Here is a 21,695-nt window from a genome sequence, read left to right on the forward strand (position 1 = left end):
ACAAGTCTTCCTAATAAATATTCAGTTCTGAAAAATATCACATTAAAATAAGGGGGGAGTACACAAAGGGTTTGTGGGAAAAATAGCACAAGGAGCAGAAAAGACAAGACCATTATACTTCATAATTACAGCCTCCATAGAGATTTAAAAATGCACAGAAATTAAAGAGCGGAAATGCCGGGAATGCATTAATTGGAGAAGGAATGATAGATACAACTGGGAATGGAGTTATGCAATGTAAAGCTACCATTGAACTTGGCTCAGGAGGAAGTGCACCTGCCAGGGGAACCTCCCTGTGAAGTCAGAGCTGGGAGCAGGTGCTCATTTTTCAATTTTCCTAAAAGAGTGTGCTAAAAGAGAGCCTAAATGTAGTAACTCTGGGAGCTTAAAAGTGGTAGAACTAAATTCTCGACAAGAATAAATTATATTTGAATGAAAAGGTTTAATAGGTAAAGTGTGCTGAATCTGTTTTTTGTTTTACACCAAGGACAGATACACTGAGTTAACTTGCAGTTAATTATGCATATTTTAAAAAGTAATAGTATTTAATTAAAGCTATATACAACTACATTTTATAGTTCTTAGAACTAGAAGAGGGAGAAAAGGATTATGTGTATCAATTCAGCAAATTATAGGAGTAAATACAACAACTGGCCAACAGGAGTAACAAAATAAGCTTGTATAAAAAGTCTCAAATATAAAAGTAATACACATAAATTAAAAACATTTACTCTTTCATAGTATCAGATTGGATTTTTTAAAGAAAAATCTAGCAATATGCTAGTTTTAAGATAAATACCTAAGGCAAACTATACTGAAAAGCACATGTTAAGAGGATGAACAAAACATGCCCTGCAAATACTACCATAAAAGAATCATGTTATAATATGATTCACTTTAGCTTAAGACAAAAACTATTAATTCAGATAAAGAGGAATACTACATACTAAAGAAAACAATATTATAATAATCATAACTTTATTACTAAGAACACAGATTTGACTACACACAGAAAAAATATTTGACAGAATTATGAGAACACGGCTTCTCATACATGTTTTATTGCACTTCTCTTAGAAACTGATATATCAATCAAGCAAATTAAAAAGGAAAACAAAGTTGTAATAGCTTCTGCTTCCAGTGCTGCAGCTTATTGCTGGTTACAATTTTATTTCTCTTTTTCTGGCTGTTCTTATCTAGAAAAAGCTGTATATGAGTTGATGCCACTTCCAAATTATATGGACCTAACTTCCTCATCTACCAATCACATAGAAGCTTTTTTTCTTACTATAACCATGTATTATAGCAAAAACACATGGCGAATTAAAAAACAAAGCACAATAGTTTAAGTTCTCACCAAATCATGAAATGTCAAGCAAGGATTGGAAGACTTTCACTCCAGCTAAAGATCAATTAGACACAAGACACCCTAGTTCCTTGGAAATAAAAAAGATAATGGCATGTAAAGAAATCAGTAGGCCAATGCTATTCACCAAAGATTCCATGAATTAAGAAAACTGTGCATAGAAGTGAATTTTAGAAAAGCTATTTATACATCTACAAATTGCCTATGTTATCACATCAAATCATCAAACTATATTACTTATTAAGTAACAAGTACTTCAATTATAGGTAAATTAAAAAATGTAGTAAAAATCTAAGAGCATAATAAAGGTCCTTTTTGGTGTGTGTGCTTAATATTGCACTAGGTGACATAATCAACTAAAAAAAACAAATATGAATATGGACCTTATGAAATGTATAGAAGGTTGACAGAATTCATGCATGAAAAAGTAGGATGTATCTCAAAATTCTCCTTACCAGATGGGAAGGCCTGATGACATCATGAAAAACAGAAGAAAATCTCTAGCAGATGGATTTCCTAATACCAATCCCATGAAACTGAAGCATATACTTTACATTGTGCTACTAATTTTTGTACTTCTAAAATCCACCAGTTACTATAAGTTCCAGAAAAAATTCTTTTGGTACAATAATGCAATCAATTTTAATTTTAAAGACAGAGCTAGTTTATACAAATACAGCAAGGGGTTACCAAGTGATCATGATAGCTCAAGAGAAATGTAAATGTTTTTGCCTTAATAAAACAAACTTACAAAGTGGACAGTCTTGCATCCATTGAAATGTAGCAAAACATTTCATTTAGGTTGAGTTCTGCAGATTTGCTTATAAGCTGCATTAGGTAGATATTCTTTGATCTGGTTTTGAACTGTTGACTCATTTGCTACATATAAATTAGAGCAACAGTATTTCCCTTTTAGGATGTCATTTCTAATAATTTTTTTCATGCGTATATAAAAAGAGATAAGAATATCTTCCTACCCTGCCCCCCCCCCAAGAGAACGTCTCGTTTCATTGTCTTTTGACATAGCAAATTCCCTCCTATAAACTAGTAAACTGCTTAAACATCTAACATATGGGTAGCCTCATGGCTTTGTGGGTGGGCAGGGTTTCTGGCAGACTTTGGAAAATGCTCCTTTGTGCCTCATGTCTTCTACATTCAGTTCTACACATGCTTTATATTTGTCTAGTAACCATTTAATATATTCCTGGCTCCAGATGAACTGCAATTAATTTTTTTATATTTTAATATGTAATTTTTCATTTGTCTCTGAGGACAGGTACATTAATTAAAGGACAATAATTAATATCAAGTACAATATTCATTACAACATCAAGAATGTTCAATAACCCAACATTTAACACTCCTGTCTCATTCCAGAGACCATGTTAACACGAAGACCAGAGAAGGGAGTCAGGAAATGTGGTAGGGAGAGAAATAGAGTCTTTGTTTATTTGACTAAGAAGTCCATTTTTGAAGATGAAGTCTATATCCAACTATGCACTGCTTAATCCCCACCTGAGTGGAAGGAAGGATAGTCAAAATCTAAGTTCTGGTGATTATCAATCAAGTTAGAAAGAACTGGTAGGTGGACCAGACGTTCTCTGAAACCACACAATAGATAATGTGCAATTATCTACCTATATATACAGAAAAGTAAATTGTGTGAATTAGGCCCACCATCAAGACAAAATTACTTTTCAAAATAAATATGGGGAAATATAATAAGAGAGGAAACTGACTACTACTAAGCAGATGAGAGTAAGAGTTTATCTTAAGGATAAAAAGAGACAGTTTCATCTCACTTCAACAATTTATGAACTACATGGATTCTATTAATGAAAAGTAATAAATTGTACTTTATTTAACTATACTTTCAAAATGAAAAAAAGCAAGCTTTTAATGTTGAACCAGTTTATTTTGGAACAAATTGAAATCAATGCCACCAAGAAATTCAATGCATAATTATGATGAATAGAAGCTAATTAAAAGTTATAGGCTATCATAAAAATTCAGAGCAAATGTTTAACACTCACCTATAAATCTTAAAACACCAGCAAAACTATTAGGTTGAGAAATGATGCCATTTAACCAAAGTAGTAAACAGCATTTTGCATTAAACTATTAACCATACCAAGTTTTAAACATTTCTATTAACTCAAAGAATTAAAAAATCAAGGGATTTTGTAATATCGGGACAAATGTTATACTTGTAAACCCATTTTGTTTCATATCCTTATATAAACAATCCAAGAACTAATGAAACCAGAACTTCACTTTTTAAATGCTTTATGTATTTGCTTTTGAGAGAGACTGTGAGCAGGGGACAGGCAGAAGGAGAGGGAGACAGAGAATCCCAAGCGGGGCTTGAACTCAGGAACTGTGAGACCAGGACTTGAGCCAAAATCTAGAGTTGATTTGGCTTAACCAAATGAGACAGCCAGGTGCCCAGGAACTCCACATTTTTAAATAATTAGCAGGAAAACCTAATGTAACTTGAAAACATGTTGAATTTTTTTTTCACAAGGTATTCTCCTAGAACAATAGATCTCTGCCCCTGTTGCATTATGGCACAGTTACGTGAAGCATTACATACATGTACAAGAGTATAGCAAACATGTCAGTGTACAAAGTGCTAATGGGCTGTTCATATGTCTAGAATGAAAAAAGCTCGTGTAATATAAATACATTTTATTTGTTCATCTTAAATCCCATTAAATGGGGGGTCATTAATTTGTGTGTTTGAGTTATACAAAGAAGTTTCTTTCCTGACTAAATGTTTGGTTACCAGTTAAAATCCTACTCTGGGGCGCCTAGGTGGCTCAGGTTCATGGGTTTGAGCCCTGCAACGGGCTCTGTGCTTACAGCCAGCTTGGAGCCTGGAGCCTGTTTCGGATTCTGTATCTCCCTCTGTCTCTGACCCTCCCTGGCTCATGCTGTCTCTCTCCCTCTCTTGGAAATAAATAAACCATTAAAAAATAAAATAAATAAAATAAAATCCTACTCTGAAGAAATTACATCCAGAATGCACAAAGCAATAGAGTGTCTGACCTGAAACAACCTAAGCTTTTTCTTACATATAAAATATATTTCTGACAATGTCGATGAATATGAATTATGAAAATAAAATTCTTAAAGTGAGAGGAGTCTAGCTTCTGTTTCTGTCTATTGAAGAATACTATGGACCAAATTTACCTTACCAGGTGAAACTGACAAAAGAAGTATACAAACCAAACAAAAAGAAATGGAGCTATAACAGACACTTCTTAGAAATGAGAAAAAATGAAATGAGCCCCACATGTGCACCAATCTACTCTTTGTTAAAACAGCTTCCAGGCTCTGGCACACTAAAAGGAGAAGCAGATATCTGGGCTTCAGAGCACGGGGAGACAAACGTGGGTAGGGTTCACATGGCAAAATACCAGAGAGGAGAGAGGCACAAGAATGGTGGTGACTATCAGACTAACTCTTTCACATATACAGCAGAGCACTGACCCATCCACGTGTTTGATAATTAAAAAAAAAAAAAAAAAAAAAAAAAGCTGAGGCTGGGGAAAGACCCACTAGAGATTAGAACATTGCCTGATGGGGGTGCCTGGATGGCTCACTCGGTTGTGCTTCCAACTTCGGCTCAGGTCATGATCTCACAGGTTGCGGATTCCAGCCCCGCGTCGGGCTCTGTGCTGACAGCCAGCTCAGAGCCTGGAGCCGGTTTCAGATTCTGTGTCTCCCTCTCTCTCTGACCCTCCCCTACTCATGCTCTCTCTCTCTCTCTCTCAGAAATAAATAAAACATTAAAAAATTAAAAAAAAAGAAAGAAAGAAAGAAAAGAACAATGCCTGATGTACCTCCAAGGTCAGGAATAATGGTGGTAACCATTAGCCAGAGTAGAAAACTTCTACTTTAAAGGGCATTAGGTAGAGTGCTAGAGAAGTGTCTCACCTCAGTTATGAACAATAAATATACTAGTTTGACCTAAAAATCATAAAAACAACACTTAAAAGGACCAAACTATTTCTAACTATACGCCAGGAAAAAAAGTTCAATCATAGCAATTAAAAAAGAAATCTAGTAACCAGAACAAGATAAAATTCACAAAACGTAACAGCTAATGAAAATGTATCAAATGTCCAAAAAAGCAGAAAAATATAGCCCAGTAGGTGAGAAGTCAATCAAAACCAATTCAGAAGTGACACATTTATTAGAATAAAAAAAGACATTAAAACAATTTTATGGTTATGTCCCATTTCTTCACAAAGCTCTAGAAAAGAATGCATGTTGGTTAAGTAGGAAAAAAAAGATATAAAAGAGACCTAAATCTAAATTAAAAAGATGAAAATATCATCATCTGAGATTTAAAAAATATATATTGGAAAGTATTAACAGAAGATGAGACACTGCAAAAGATTAGTCAATTTAAAAATATAGCAATAGTGACTAGTTAAAATGAAACAGAAAAAAGACTCAAAGGAAAAAAAGGAAAAACAAGCAGAGTAGTAACGAGATATGGGTCAACTTCAAACAATCTGCTATACAGATAATTGGGAGTTCCCATTGAAGTATGGAGAAGAACAGAAAAAAAATATGGCTGAAAATTTTCCGAGTTAGATGAAACTTAAAAATCCAGAAAGCACACTCTATATACACACAACAGAATTTTCAAGCATAAAAAGCAGCAGGAAAATAACCATAAGAAGGAGATAAATACATCACTTGAAACTGATGCAAACACCAAAGTGCCAAGTAGCAGACTAGGATATTAAAACGGTTACCATAACTGTTTCTTATATATTAAAAAGCTGAGTACAGAAAAAGAAGATATAGGAAGGCCACACATCAAACTTGTAGAAATGAGAACTGCAATGCCTAAGATGAAAGACCACTGTAATTTTTTTAAAATTCAGCCCTGTGCAAGTCTGCATACATAGAATGGTACAATGAGGTACACTTTCACAGCATATGTGTGCTGAACTCAACTGAATGGCCAGCAAGAGCTAAGAAACATCTGTGTGGCACATGCTTTCATCATGGTGTAAGAATAAACTGAGCAACACAGACTAATGAGTGAAATATCTCATTCTGTTCATACATTATCATCTTAACATGTATTATAGGCTTGAAGGTAAATTTTGTTCCATTTTATATTTATTAAAATATATTTTAATATATTTTGTTCCATTTTATATTATTTATTCACTTTCAGGCTTCTGGATTCATTTAATTTAAGAGGGTAAGTTTTTTTTTTTTTTTTTTTTTTAAGAAAAATCATTCTTCAATTGCTACTATTGTAATTATCTAGTAGGTCAATCAGTATTTTATACAATCCAAATTAAATGCAGGAATAGACTAGGAAAAGAAACCTGCAACTATAATCCATGACCTTCGCTTTCAAACATTTGTCTTCATCAAATAACCTAATATTTCTTGTTAAATGTTTAAGTAAATGGTGTACATGTGAACTAAAAGATAAAATTAATGTTCATAAGTACACTGTAAAGTTTGCTTAACATAGTAGTTACTTAGAATTTATTTTGAAACAAAAAAGTAAGCCTCCTCCAAAAATGTTGGAAAATTACCCCTAAATTCAATTTGTAAGAGAAAAAAAGATTTCCCCTTAGGAATGAGAAACAATTCAAAGGCTAATCCTACTATTTAGGCGTAAATACATAAGGATATGATGCACAGAATCTAAAAATATAAATATGTAATTAGACAATTATAGTTGCTAAAGGGAAACAAAATTTCTTTCTGTAAAAGAAATAACAGAAAAATTTAACTATACTAAGAAAAAGGGTAACGTGAATCAAAATAGTAAAATTAATAAAGTTTAAATTTATCATAGTAAGTAATACCCTCAGGTAGTAGTATTATTCTCCTTAGCCAAACATAGCTATTACTTGAGGTCCAGTTTCTATTAATTTCCTCATGCAGAGCCACTTTCATTTCTGCAAGCCACTACCAAGCATCCATTTGTGGTAGGCAATACTGAAAACAGGGCAGAACAAGAGACATCATAACTAGGAATCTCAAGGCAAGTGTAAGTCAATAAGTCAATAAACATTTCTGAATGCCTTACATATGCATTGTTGGGAAACGGGAAAAGACTCTGAACATGGAGGGCCTGAGGAAGGATTCCAAGAAGAAATATGATCACTCACATTCAAAGAACAGAAAGAATAAGGCAAGAAAAATGGTGTTCCAGGTCAAAAAACTCTACTAGACACATATATGCCAAGCAATATGGTACATGGGCTATAAAAGTTCAGTATTACCAGAAGGGAAATAGATTGGTTAGGAAATATAGTCAGGATTATAAAATTAACCAAGAACCAGGCTGGCCAAGGCTTTATATCTGACTAATCTTTGTCCAATAAGGGATGAAGACCCTCTACAAGGTTTTAACGAAGAGAGTAGCTCCTTATTAGCAATTAGCAAAATCTGTCATAGAAGCAATGGTGAGGTCAAACTGAAACAAGAGACTGTTGGGAGAGATAGCTCTTGGACACAGGATGATAAATTCCAAATTTTTTAACTTCATGTGCCTGAACATTTTTGTCAAAAATGAGAAGAATGATGAAGACTGGAGATAAAAATGCAGCAATTGGCACATGAGTGACATTTTAAATAGTGAGACTTGAGGACACAGAGAAGAAAATTTCTAACAGGTATTTTTAGGTAAAGATACCAAGTAATGGTGGCCGGAGGGTCATTCAGGATTGAAATCTGAACCAAAATTAAGGAGACTCAAGCCTAAGTGCCCAATCCAACCCCATGTCTACTTCTGTAAGTGAAAGTTTACTGGAACACAGCCACACCCATTCCTTTACATATGGTCTATGGCTACTTACGTACAACAGCAGAGCCCAACAGTTGTAACAAAGACCATATTGGCCCACGAAGCCTAAAATATTTAGTCTTTACAAGACAAATTTGATAACCCCCAATATAAAAAACTATCCCAATCCAGGCACAGAAAATGACCTGAATTGTCTCTTATTATTTAAGAGCAACTTATGGAGTCGTTTTTAAGATTCAATTCTCCTTCAATAACCTAGATCTCTATTACTCAAAGGGGGGCAAGTATTGACATCCCTAAAAAAAAAGAGCATCATTTGGTAAAAGTAAAAGGACCACACAGCTTACGCTTGAGCTGAGCATAATGGCATCTATGATCAACTCTCAGGATTGATCCTCAGGACTCCTCTGAGGATTAAATGGGATCATTTATATTAAAAGAATGGTGATTCATTCTTTCAAGTAGTAACTGACTGTTATTACTACCATTAACATAATTATACTAAGAATAAGCATTAGCAGGCCACATTTGCGGGAGGAGAAGGGAGCCTGAGGATTATAAATGTAGACAGAGCTCCATTTCTTAGAAATGGGAAAAGCAAAAAACACAAGATCACAGTTAGTTATCACTGGTTGAGCAAAAAACTAGAAGTCAGTCATTACTCTCAACACATTATAAAAAACTGAAATGTGTAGTTCTCTCTCAAAAGATCTACTACTTAGATATAATACTCCAACTACTTAGAAGAAACATGCAGGTTACTTTAACCAGTCCAGTCATTCCCAAATAACAATTTCCCAGCATTTAACTAAAGTAAAACCTTTAAAATACCATAAAATAAAACCCCTGCTGCCTGAAAATTTAATCATACTGTACTTTTCAAAAGTACCACATACAAACTTATTGCAAACGGGGTTCAAGTCAAAGCATGTTTTTGAAGGAGATTTTTGCACTGATTCCATCACCTTTCTACACTTTCAACAAAACAACAGTTCAGGCTTTCCAGAAAACTGCAGAGGTAATCTACTTTTAGGTGGCGATAAATTTTTACCCTAAAGGAAAGTACTTAGGCCTGACAATATTCTTACCATCTTCCTGTCTGCTAATGATTCAACCCATGAACAAGGTTTTGATCTTTGTTTTTCAGTTGTGTTCTTTGTATATGAAATATTCCTACAGAAAATATTTCATGAAACAACATGATTCATCATGCAAACTCTATGTAAGACTGGGCAAAAACATTTTAATATGAAGATTTTTAAAAATTATTCCTATACCTGTGATTCTATTAAAACTAAAATACTGGAGCACCTGGGTGGCTCAGTCAGTTAAGTGTCCAACTTCCGCTCAGGTCACCATGATCTTACAGTCTGTGGGTTCAAGCCCCACGTTGGGCTCTGTCCTGATGTGTCCCCCTCTCTCTCTGCCCCTCCCCTGCCCATGTTCTATTTCTCTCTCTCAAAATTAAACATTAAAAAATAACAATGATAAACTCAAATACTAAAGAAGCCATGGAGATATGTAACTTGTCTCTCCAAGTTGGCTTTAAGAGACTATGCACATAAAACACACACAAAAATGAATAGAAAGCTTTCGACTATGGGTAAAATCTTTCTAAGTATCTCTGAGAACAAATGTGTAATAATCATCTGCCAACTCAAACTTCAAAAACAAAAAGACTATTCTCTAATGTCCCCTTATTATTATTCACTCAGTTTCACAAGATAAAAAACTTGATATTTTACCTCTTCTCTCTCATTAAAACAAACATAAATTTGAGCACCTGGGTGGATCAGTCTGTTAACCATCCGTCCGACTTTGGCTCAGATCATGATCTCACAGTTTGTGAGTTCAAGCCCCAGAATGGGCTCTGTGCTGACAGTTCAGAACCTTCTAGGCCTGCTTCAGACTCTGCGTCTTCCCCAAATGCACTCTGCTGGTCTCTCTCTCTCAAAAATAAACATTAAAAAATTTTAAACCAGCACAAATTCTTAGTGCTTCTATTTCTTCAATATACCTGGACTCCAGCAATTTCTGCCCGTTCTCTCCAAAACAACCCTAGTAGCAGCCACCACCATTATTTCTAAGACAACCATGAAAGCCTTCTAACTACAGCAAATGCATCAAGGAAACTCTTTGATCATTTTAATCTCTTCTCTGTACTATATCCAGAATGATAATGTAAAATGCAAATCTGATCATCACATCAATTTCTACTGTGCAGTGCTGCTTCCTGGAGTTCAAACTAAGAAGGCCCACCTTGACCTTTTCCTGCCTAATCCTCAACATTCCCCAGAGTGTGGTTCCGTTGGTCTCAGATCCAGTGGCTCTTTCTAGTGCTCACTATTCCATATGCTACTCTGGCCATGAAGAAATGCTATTCCCCGGCTCCTCAAATACGTGGACCTGTTCAGTCTTGCAAATTTCAGGTTCCTTTCATATCTTTAAGATCTCTCCTGATCTTCTATTGTAGGCTTATTTGCAACCTTTTTCGAAGAGAAGTAGTTACAACTTAACCTTAGGATAGTGAACAGAAGGAACAGTGACCAAAATGCTATGAACTCTCAGCCACTGGATCACTTCCCAAGCTAACTCTGGCCATTTAGTTAAGCGTATGTTATTGAAAATCTTCATCTTCAAAAGAAAAGATACAAATAAAAGTATTTCCTTACTTAACAAGATAAAATAATCTGAAACACTCTTCTAAAGATGTAGTTTTTAAAAAATTAAATTATTAAATAGCATATGTGTATGTCAAAATGCTTGTCACACAGATGTTCAACATATGTTCTATTTATCTATATTAAGTCATCAGTTAGGTAATAAAGAGAATAGGATAGGACACTGTAAAGAGCTAAGTATACAGACCTAACGTAAGTATAAAATGAAAAGGTAGGGGCACCTGGGTGGCTCAGTAGGTTAAGCATCTGGCTCTTCATTTCAGCTGTAGTCATTGCCTCATAGTTCTTGGGATCGAGCCCCACATTGGGCTCTGCTCTGACAGCTCAGTGCCTACTTGGATTTCTCTCTCTCTAACCCTTCCCTGCTTGTTCAGGTGCGCACATGCTGCTTTCTCTCTCAAAATAAACTTTAATAAAATGAATAGATAAAAAGATGCACTGGTACTTTAATGATTAAGAAATTCACAAGGTAGGGCCTGGGATAGACACAAATGGATAGATTCTTTGATGGGGTGGGAAGGAGACTCTTCATGCAATATTACAATGGTTTTAACGAGACCGCTCCCCCCCAAAAAAAGGAATGAATGCAAAAACATTTAGACTTAACCTAATAAAAACTCTACCACAAAAAGAGAAAGATAAGGGACACATGCAAGAGGAAGAATCAAGCAACCAATCCTTGAAAAAGGATTAAGGAAACACAACTCTCAAAAATGGTTCACAGTAGGAATACTATACCACCTGATTCAAAATTAACAGGACTTTACAATATGAATTGTTCTATTATACCTGTACATAAAGCACATGCACAGTGGGTCGGGCAACAGCGAAGGGCCTTGACAGCATGGTATAGTATGGAAAATATTTTTAGAAAGAGAAGTCACTTAAATACCTTCAAGAGCATCCAACTCTGTTTCCAGATAAAGACTCTAAATTAAAGGCACCTGGGTGGCTCAGTCTGTTGCACATCCAACTCTGGACTTTGGCCCAGGTCATGATCTTATGCTTCCTAAGTTCAAGCCTCCCACATCGGGATCCACACTGACAGTGTGGAACCTGCTTGGGATTCTCTCTCTCCCCTTTTTCTCTGTCCCTCCCCTCCATTCTCTCGCCAAATAAATAAACTTAAAAAAAAAATAAAGACTCTGGAATACAACTCAGAGACATGAAGGTTAATAGACACTTTTTTGTAGATCTACCTACTCCTCGTACCTTGAACCCCAGTCTGGTATAGAAAAGATGATACAACTAAAGAGTTCCTAAAACTTAAAAAAAAAGTCAATTCTTCTATTTAACACCACCTTTATGACAATGTAATTTATTTTCTCCAGGGAGTAAAACCTTTTAAAATAGTATAATAAAACTATATCACGCCTGATTTTAATCTATATAAGAAATCAACATAATACACACAACATGTAATTGTCAATTAAATGATACTGAAAATATATTTGATAACATCTTTGTAAAGAAACAACACAACACAAATGAGCTAAAGGCCATTATTTAAGAGAATCTAGTATTCAAAACAAAACAAAACCAAAAAAACCAGTAAGAGAAATTCTCAGGCATATTTTTTGATATGACAGAATGATCAAACCCATTGTTCAACTTCTTTTCTAGACCTAAAATTAATGTAAGCTGCCTTACATTAGCTAGCCTAAAAAGGCTAGCTCCATTATTTGCCTCCTATGCATTTCATGTTAAATTTTATAAACTGATTTATATGGAAACCACTAGCAAATAAATTCACAAAAAATTTTGCTCATCTGACTGAATTCAGTGAACTGTTTAAATTAGTAAAATAAATAGCAATTTCAAACCCTGTGCTTAATCAAGAAAAACTCATTCATTAAACTTAGAAAAAATATTCTGGAATTTATTCTATTTGCATATTCCATTATAACATCAATCTATCTGAAAATAACCCTATCTGAAAATAACCACTCATTACAAGAATGAATCAAAACTAGAATGGTATGTCCTATGAGAAAGATTTCCTTCCACTGCATCAGTTATATGCCCATCACAGTTAATCTAAGGGAATTTTAATATCCCGCAACAAAAACTTTCCAGTAACCATTTAGCCATAAGCAAAGATCTTCTAAAACCTAAAATAACAGATAATTCTTTCTATTCACAACCTCCTACAAGAATGACTTCATCATTCCTCACTTTTGTGTTAGATATGAATCTCTTCATGACTAAAATTTCAAAAAGGTTCTCAAGGAATTTAAAACTAGGATTGAGATTTTATTATTATTTTAGGCAGGAAATACTTCAGACTTAGTTTATTACCAGAAAACAAATGAAAACATTTCTAGAATTCTTAGAAGTGATTACATTTCTATCAGTAAAGCTAATACACAGCCACAAAAGAGAAAATTTTAGTGTACCCAAAGTGAAACATGAAAACATTCAATATGCAAGAAGATCATAATTTTTTAAGGAAAAATTAAAGGCTACAGTAGCAACATGGTTGAAATTGGAATAGAAGAAGGATTTTTAGTAACTTCGTTGGTCATTCTTTGACTATTAACCACATACACGCACGTGCACAGAGAGGATATTCATTCAAAAATAAATACAAATAAATGGTGTGAAATATACACATTGTAAAAAAGTAAACCCAGTATGATGGCAGTGAGAATTACAAGAGCCAGCTCTCTTTTGTTTCTTAAGAACATGTGACCTAAACACATATTTTCTCAGTCTACTAGTAATAGGGTTAACAGAAGGAAATGTATAGAATAAGTAGTTCAGTAAAAGGTGACAAAGATACGTGTCTAGGATCTGGTAATAAATTTAAAAATTTAACAGAACCACAGATTTTTATAACTTAAATTCAATAAAGCCTCAATTCAATACCTTGTGAAGCAAAGAAAGAAACCATTAGCACTTAAAAGAAGGCATTGTTATGTTTTTCCCATTGTCATTTGTTCTTTGTTAGGAAAGAATATTAAATATATATGTGTGTGTATGTATATTTTTAACCTTTTTCCATATTATTTAACACATCCATGAGAGCATAAAAGTAACAAGTGTATATGATACAGTGCACATTGGACTGATTCTGTTCCTAGCACTGCCATTGGTGAGCTGTGGAACCTTCTGGAAATAATTTACATTGCTGACAGCTTCCCCAGATGTCAAAGTATCAAGTGTCAGTGGATGCTGATTTTCCATTTTTTTATTTGCTAACATGTTCAAATACTAAGCATTTTGAAGTATTTTAAAATACTTCAAAATCTGTTTGTCAATAAACTACTTCCAGGTAACCACCATTATATTAGGCACTTTTGAAGGTTTATTTATATTTTTCAAACCATTAAAATTCCATATGTTGATTTGGTTTTTTTGCTAAATCCATGAAAAGATTCCTAACACTCATAAAGCATCAATAAAATTATTGTCTAGATAGTCAAAAAAATAGAGTTTTTGTCCAATTATCCAAATACTGTGAATTTATTTTGTAATGGGGAAGTCATAAAAAATTTTATCAAGTAAAAAAGTTTGCTTCATTTCTCAGTTTTGAACTTCTATTTATGTTTGTTGCCAACTTTTTCTGCTTTTAAAAATTAAACATTTCACTGGTGTCTATTACAGGAAACAGCTTTGCTCATTGAAAAAATAAGTTTTAAACAAGAATAAACTGCCCATCATCTCATCTGATAATAGTAGGCAAGGATATTTTGCACAAAACTTTCCAGATCTAAATAAATTAGAACCTCTCTTTTACTTTCTGTACCTGGGAAGGAATTTTTTTTTTTTAAGTTTTACAGTTAGTTTTACATACCCTTGGCTGGAAAACAGCTATACTTAGTTATGCCTCCTGAAACTCTTCTTCTCCAGTGTTGGAAAAAAAAACATCTCCCTGATCATAATTACTAAGCAAAGAAATCAGCCTATAATTGAGATTCTTAGCACTTTTGAGTCTTATTTAAGTAAAAGCCTATTTTTTGTGGTGGGGATGATTTTCATGGCAGAAATTTTATGAATTGGCCTTTTAGTATTTTAATATATTTAATATGTTACTTTATTTTTCTAAATATTTGCCCATTAAATAGTGGAAAAAAAACAAAGTGGAAAATAAAGAAATGAATGCGACCCATGTTGCTAGCTATACTATCAAGTGATTCCAAAGAAAGTTTTCAGTTAATCCTCTTGAGAGTTTCAATCTGAAAAAGTTGTTAAATATATAAACCCCGCCTCCCCAACGACCCTCACTGGTAACTGCAAAGAGAAGGCTAACAGTAACTTTAGTTAACTCAAGATAAAAACTTGGCTACTTGGTAATTTATAATTACACATGAAACAGCATCAGAAATCTCATCTGAAAAGGGCTCTCAAAGCATTACTCCTACACAATTTAACAAAAGAAAACATTGGTTTTTATGTTTATAAGGTTTCTTGATAAAAGACATAGGAAAGACCCTACATTTAAAAAAATCCCTTTGTGACAATCAGTCTCTAATAAAAGAAATATATGGGGGCATTTGGGTGGCTCAGTTGGTTAAGAGTCAGACTTTGGCTCAGGTCATGATCTCACAGTTCATGAGTTCGAGCCCTGCATCAGGCTCAAAGCCTAGCGCCTGCTTCAGGTTCTGTGTCTCCCTCTCTCTCTGACCCTACCCTGCTTGTACTCTCTCTCAAAAAATAAATATACATTAAATTTTTTTTAAATGATATTTTTTCATTTGAGTTAGGAGAATTGTCCCAGTACAAGACAAGCTTCTTATCTGATTATGTGTTTCTAAAGGCTCACAGTTAAAAGGCTACATAGGCTAACAAATGTCATCCTTAACATAGATGAAGACTCAATGAAAAACAAGACATTTATAAATTGAGCCCACTCAACTACCTCTACCCACTTTAATGCTGCATCTATGTAGGCAAAACAGTCAATACTATCAGTTCCCAACTGGTCAAAGACATTTTAAAAATTCTGATTATTTAATATAATTACAATAAAGTTAAGTTACAACTACAAAACTTTGGGATTTTATTAAGTTGAACAAATTAACATTAGTAAACTCCATAAATCCTACTCAAATGAGAACCTGGCTAAGTTAAACTGCATAAAAATAAAGAAAATAAGAATTATTAATGTATGGTCCCAAAGAGAATTCTGAACAAGGTATTAAGATATTTTTACAAAACTAAAACTGTCCAAAAATATTTTTGTAAAAATGACCACTTGAAATGAAGCATGTCACAGCTTATTATCATATGTGATCACAAGATTAAGCAAAGATGCCTCTCCAAATGATCTAATTTTTTAAACAGATAAAATTATTTTGATAGATATTTTAGTTATTTCAAGATAAAGTCCTAATTATTTTTTCTACTTTTCATGGTGAAATTTTGTTTCTTCTTCCAAGCACATCTTAAAGCAGTAGCATCTTTCCTATGTCAGTTTACTTTAGATCACAAAAACCTCCTACTGAAATGGCCCATTTCAGTTTCATAAAGGCAGAGAGAAGTTGATTTTGAGATTGATCAACACCATGAAATAAATTTACTTAAGCTAAATACCTGTGAACCAAGAACCTAACACCATTAACCAGTCATTCCTTCCATGTTTAGCTCTCTCCAAGGGATAAAAGTTTCTCATGAGGTTGAAAGTCAGATATACCATTTAAATGACTACCAAATGACAATTAATAGGAAATTCCAAAATATGTTTCTACATCTCTTTGAAAATTTAAGACAATGTGAGTTTCACCAGCATGGCAGACCAGATACCAATTTTCAACACTTAAAACCTGATCAAGTGTTGGGGCGCCTGGCTGGCTCAGTCAGTTAAGCATCTCACTCTTTATTTCAGCTCAAGTCATGATTTCACAGTTCCTAAGTTCAAGCCCCACATGGGGCTCTGCATTGACAGGCCAGAGCCTGCTGGGATTCTCTCTCTCACTCTACACCCTTTCCCCATCCTCTTGTTCTCTCTCAAAAATAAATGAATAAACATTTAAAACACAAACCAAAAAACAAAACAAATAAACAAAAACCGATCAAGTGTTGTTTTTGCCAAACAAAATGCCCCAGCTTAACTTCAGCCCCATTTTCTCTGAAAATTTGTCCTTGTAGAGTGAAACATAGTAACACTGCAAATGACCACCTTAACTAGTCTCTCAGTTGAAAAAACTCTCACAAACACCTCATCAACCACAAATTACTTTTCATCTGGGTGCTTCCCAAGTGTTCCTCTCTTCTAATAGACTGAAATTAGAAGTTGATAAACCCTCACATAGAAAAAAAGGACCAATGTACTACATCTCAGCCAAGACAAAATAGGTCTTTAAACATTTACAACATATGCGTTCAATAGCTACCGAATCATATAGTTCCAAAATAAAAATCGATGTATTTTTCTATGACCTTGATGTCATTTTAGACTTATTTTCTGGTGAGTAAAAGCTGCCTGTTCAGGGAAGTAAATACACAAATTCTTTGACCACTCTTCTTAGAATTTATAAATGCTTAAAAGCCTTATTAAAAAAAAAAAAATAGTATGACTTAATCTCCTAGCAAAGGAATTCAGATAAAAGCAAAACAGACATACCACAGTCTACGACCTGCTTGTAGTAACACCTTTCCAGTTACATATATATGTATCTATGTCTTCATGTGTATTCACATTTCTATCTCCAGACATTGCATGCATTATGTTTTGTTTCTACTTATTAACGTATAAACTGTGTCCCCAGGTATTTAGACTCAAATTTAAGTTTTTACCTTATTTATTTTTGCCATTAGAATCATATTCTCTACACAAATACTCATTTGGGAAATATTTGAATGATTCTGCCAAATTTTAAGTCATAGGAAAACTGAAATGGCCTTTTGGCCATTTGCGGAAAACTACTACCAGAAAGAAATGGAATGAAGTCTTAATTCCATCATTTACAAGACAATTCAAAAATCCAGAAAAAGTTACTTGCCTCTCAATCCAAGAAGGCAGAAGTCTTTATGTTGCCTCTTCAGTGATACAGTCCATCCTAAGATACAGACTCTAGGTATGTTCTACTGACATTTTCCTATTAAGTTTAATAATAACTTTCATATACCTATACTAAGTATACCTATTCAGAGAGAAAATAATGGGTGAACAAATATTAATCATGGAGTAATTACAACTCTCCAATTTAAAGTAAACAATTTTCAATGTGTATGGTATACAGATTTATAGTAATACTATACTCAAACTAGCCCTAGGAGACATTTATTTCCTAATTAGAGGATTATGCATCTTTTTCCTTGGTATGATACAAAACATCAGGGAGGAAAAAAAAAATTCTAGCACTTACTAGGATAAATAAAATAGAGTTCAACAGAAATAAACAGAAAACTAAATTCAGTGGGAGCCTGAGTGGCTCAGTCAGTTGAGCGTCAAACTTCAGATCAGGTCATGATTTCCTGGTTCGTGGGTTTGAGCCCCACGTTGGGCTCTGTGCTGACAGCTCAGATCCTATAGCCTACTTTGATTCTGTGTCTTCCTTTCTCTCCGCCCCTGCACTGCTTGCACTCTGTTTCTTTTTCTCTCTCGAAAATAAACTTTAAAAACAAAAAAGAAAACTAAGTTCAAATATTTATGGAAAAACACAAAAAACAGAGGTTGACATACAATAGTAACAACCAAATAGAACAATTTAAAAACTGTATGTGTGTGTGCGTGCATGCATGCACATGCATGTTTGATAGTGAGAGGTAGAGAAAAAGGTGTAAAGAATGAAAACCTCAGCTAGAATCCTACCTGAGTCCTGGCCACAACTACTGCCACTAAGATAAGTCAGCTAAAAGGAAACATGTTTTTATGGTAGATCTGATGTAGTAGGTGTGAGACGATAATGAAGTACTCACACTGAAGTACCTAATAGAATTTTGAAAAATGTTTGATTCAAACTCAGTAATCTGATTAGAGAGCAGTGAAAGTGAACTTTGAGTCATCTCATCGAAATGGGAAAGAAGAGGAGCTAACCTATTAAATGAAACACTACGTGCCTTCCAAACAGATACCAAGTTCATTTTGCATTTATGTAGTCATTCATTCATCTTAATCCTTACAATGAATTAAGAAGTAGGGTTATTAGCCTCCTTTCTAAAATGAGGAAAGCAAATTTCAGAAAAGTTAACCAAGTTGAGCAAGGAACTCAGAGTTGAGAAATTCTGAGTCTAAAGCCCTTGCTCCCTTTATAATACTGTATTCTCTTTAGAATATTATCTGGGAACACGGAGAGAATGAGATTTCTAAGTTAACACAAAGGGAGGAATAAAAGACTGTACCCTGGATTTTTAACCTAACTGTACCCTACAGAGCCTTAGAGCCTTCCAGCATTAAGTACATTTCATAATGTTTCCCAAAACACCCGATGAAAGGTACCAATATTTGTGTTAAAATCAGTCACTTGTGGAACTTGATTTTCCATAATCAGCAGGATCCATGGAACTTACGTTAGGATATATAACCAACTACAAGAGGACAGTACAATCAATCTCCCCCAGTTGCTAATTCGGCTATGTTTGCAGGGCTAGAGTTAAAATTCATTTGTAGTACAAATTTTCTTTTTGTATTAATGACCTTACCTCACAAGAACTAAATTCTAAATTCCCACACTACTGGGATGGGCCTGAGCTTAGAAACTCGGCAATTGCTAAGCAAATGCTTTGAGAATTTCACATTTAGAATCCCTTCCTACAGCAAAGTGTCACTGACAGCAGGCTCTACTCAGCTAGCCTCTGATTTTATTCCTTCCTGGTTGTGCTGAGATCTCCCTCTTGTGCAGTTTAAAAGACCAATCAAGGAAATACTGTATTAAACATGTACCTGTAGTCTTTCACAGGAAAGACCTTCCCAAAATTTTCATAGGCCACTCTTCAAGGAATTCCCTTTGATCTGTTTCTCTCTCCTTCTACTTTGCTGTCCAAATGACAGAGAAGATGAAACAACCTAAGAGACAATTTACTTCCACATGATATTTTCCCTCTCATTTTTTTTAACCTTGGTATTTCTTCTCCAATGGTATTCCGGGAACATGCTAATAAAGCTCTTTCATATTCTTCAAAGAACTAGTCAACTCAGTAGTATACTTCGCAATTTTAATGAAGGAAGAGAAATGAAATTGGTTGCTAGATTAATTTTTCCCTATACTTGTCAATTCATCCAAATAACTGCAGTAATAAGAGAACAAAGTCACAGAAGTCATAACAAGAGAGGAAGTTCAGGGATCCATAAATAGGAGTTTCTTCTGGGCTTGGGTGGGTTTCCTCAACTGGATGAAATTTCGTTAAAAAGGAAAATTGAATCCCAAGGAAGGAAGCCTAAGGTTGAAGAGTTAAATCTACATTAAATCACTTACTGAAACAACAACAACAGGATATAGAATGGAAAGATTACTCTCTTCCAGCATTTTCACCAATTTCCGGGTTTCCTCAAAATCAGAGGTCATAACCTGAAAGACCAGAAAATAAAAGCAAGTTAAAAAGAAGTTCTTAAATGATTTAAAAGTTAATTTAAGAATTAAAATCAGTGAAGGAAAAAATATGAGGCTTTTACATATACATCTAAAATACTTATCAAGCTTAATTTTCCCTTTTCAAACAACTTTCAAGGATACCTGTAACGTCGTATCTATTAGAATTTGAACTCTTCATTAATTCAAACCTGTGTCATCTTATCTGATTCATACCAAGTAAATGAAAATGATGTCTACAGAAATATCACCCTCTTTTAATTATGGGAATTAGTTTGCGAGAAAATATTTTTCCATTTCAAAAATTTAAAAATACAACTTCCAAATGCATATTGAATAACAAAACTCATCTATCACAAAAACTTAAATTCAAAAAATTAAAAATCAAGAAAAAATTCTCTTGCACATTACATTTACACAAATCCTCAAGGGCTTTGAGCCATTTAAGGTCACTACTTACATTCACACAAATGTAACTGTAGCATTGCTCTGACATGATTTGCTCAAGATCTCTGCCAGCATGACAAGGAAGTTGAGAGGTGACTTTTACAGGCTAGGAGAAAAAAATATGTAAGACAGAGGAGTTTATAAATTAGATAGAAACGCAAACCAGAACCTAAACAAATGTTACAAATGAGCATAAAATTTCAACAGACACATAAAGCCTAAGACCATAAAAAAATAAAAATAATTCAAGCTGAAGTTTATGAGGCTTCCAAGAAAAAGACATCTGAACTAGTCCTTTACTGATGAATACTACTTTGGTGAGGAGAGAAATAGATAGTTTCAAATGAGAAAAGTACAAGATATATGGAGGGACAGGCAAGTAACTACTTTTTCTTATATACAGGATACAGTTCAGAAAATGCTTGATTATTTTCAAATGGTTGGTTAGACAGGGGTTGTTGGATGATTCTACAATCATGTTAAATTCTACAGTTAGATAGATTCTGCCAAACCTGGAATGACTAGAAACAGGAAATGCATTAAGAAATTACTAGAGAGAGAGGAGTCAACATAGTGGAGATAGTAGTGCTATCAACAATAGCCAAAGTATGGAAAGAACCCAAATGTCCATCAACTGATGAATGGATAAAAAAGCTGACACACACATACATACATACACATAATGGAATACTACTTGGCAATGAGAAAGAATGAAATTTTGCCATTTGAAACAATGTGGATGGAACTGGAAGGTATTATGCTAAGTGAAGTAAGTCAGTCAGAGAAAGATATCATATGTTTACACCCATATGTGGAATGTGATAAATTTAACAGAAGACCATGGGGGAAGTGAAGGAGAAAAAATAGTTACAGAGAGGGATGGAGGCAAACCATAAGCAACTCTTAAATACAGAGAACAAACTGAGAGTTGATGG

At 34.2% G+C, this 21,695-nt stretch overlaps 1 protein-coding gene across 1 annotated transcript in view; it reads right to left on the bottom strand.

Annotated features, from left to right (window-relative positions):
- The window catches only part of LOC120220363 (D-ribitol-5-phosphate cytidylyltransferase-like), a 145,672-nt gene extending 124,812 nt beyond the window's left edge, over positions 1 to 20,860 (bottom strand). The window contains exons 1-2 of the mRNA XM_039217444.1: positions 20,774 to 20,860; positions 20,200 to 20,292 (exon numbers count right to left, since the gene is read on the bottom strand). Of these exons, the coding sequence (XP_039073375.1) occupies positions 20,200 to 20,292; positions 20,774 to 20,809 (129 nt within the window). The 5' untranslated portion in view covers positions 20,810 to 20,860. The remainder of the gene's footprint in view (positions 1 to 20,199; positions 20,293 to 20,773) is intronic.
- Positions 20,861 to 21,695: the final 835 nt, after the last annotated feature.

The sequence above is a fragment of the Hyaena hyaena genome, unplaced genomic scaffold (genome assembly GCF_003009895.1).
Source record: "Hyaena hyaena isolate Hyena2069 unplaced genomic scaffold, ASM300989v1 scaffold_690, whole genome shotgun sequence".
NCBI lineage: Eukaryota > Metazoa > Chordata > Mammalia > Carnivora > Hyaenidae > Hyaena > Hyaena hyaena.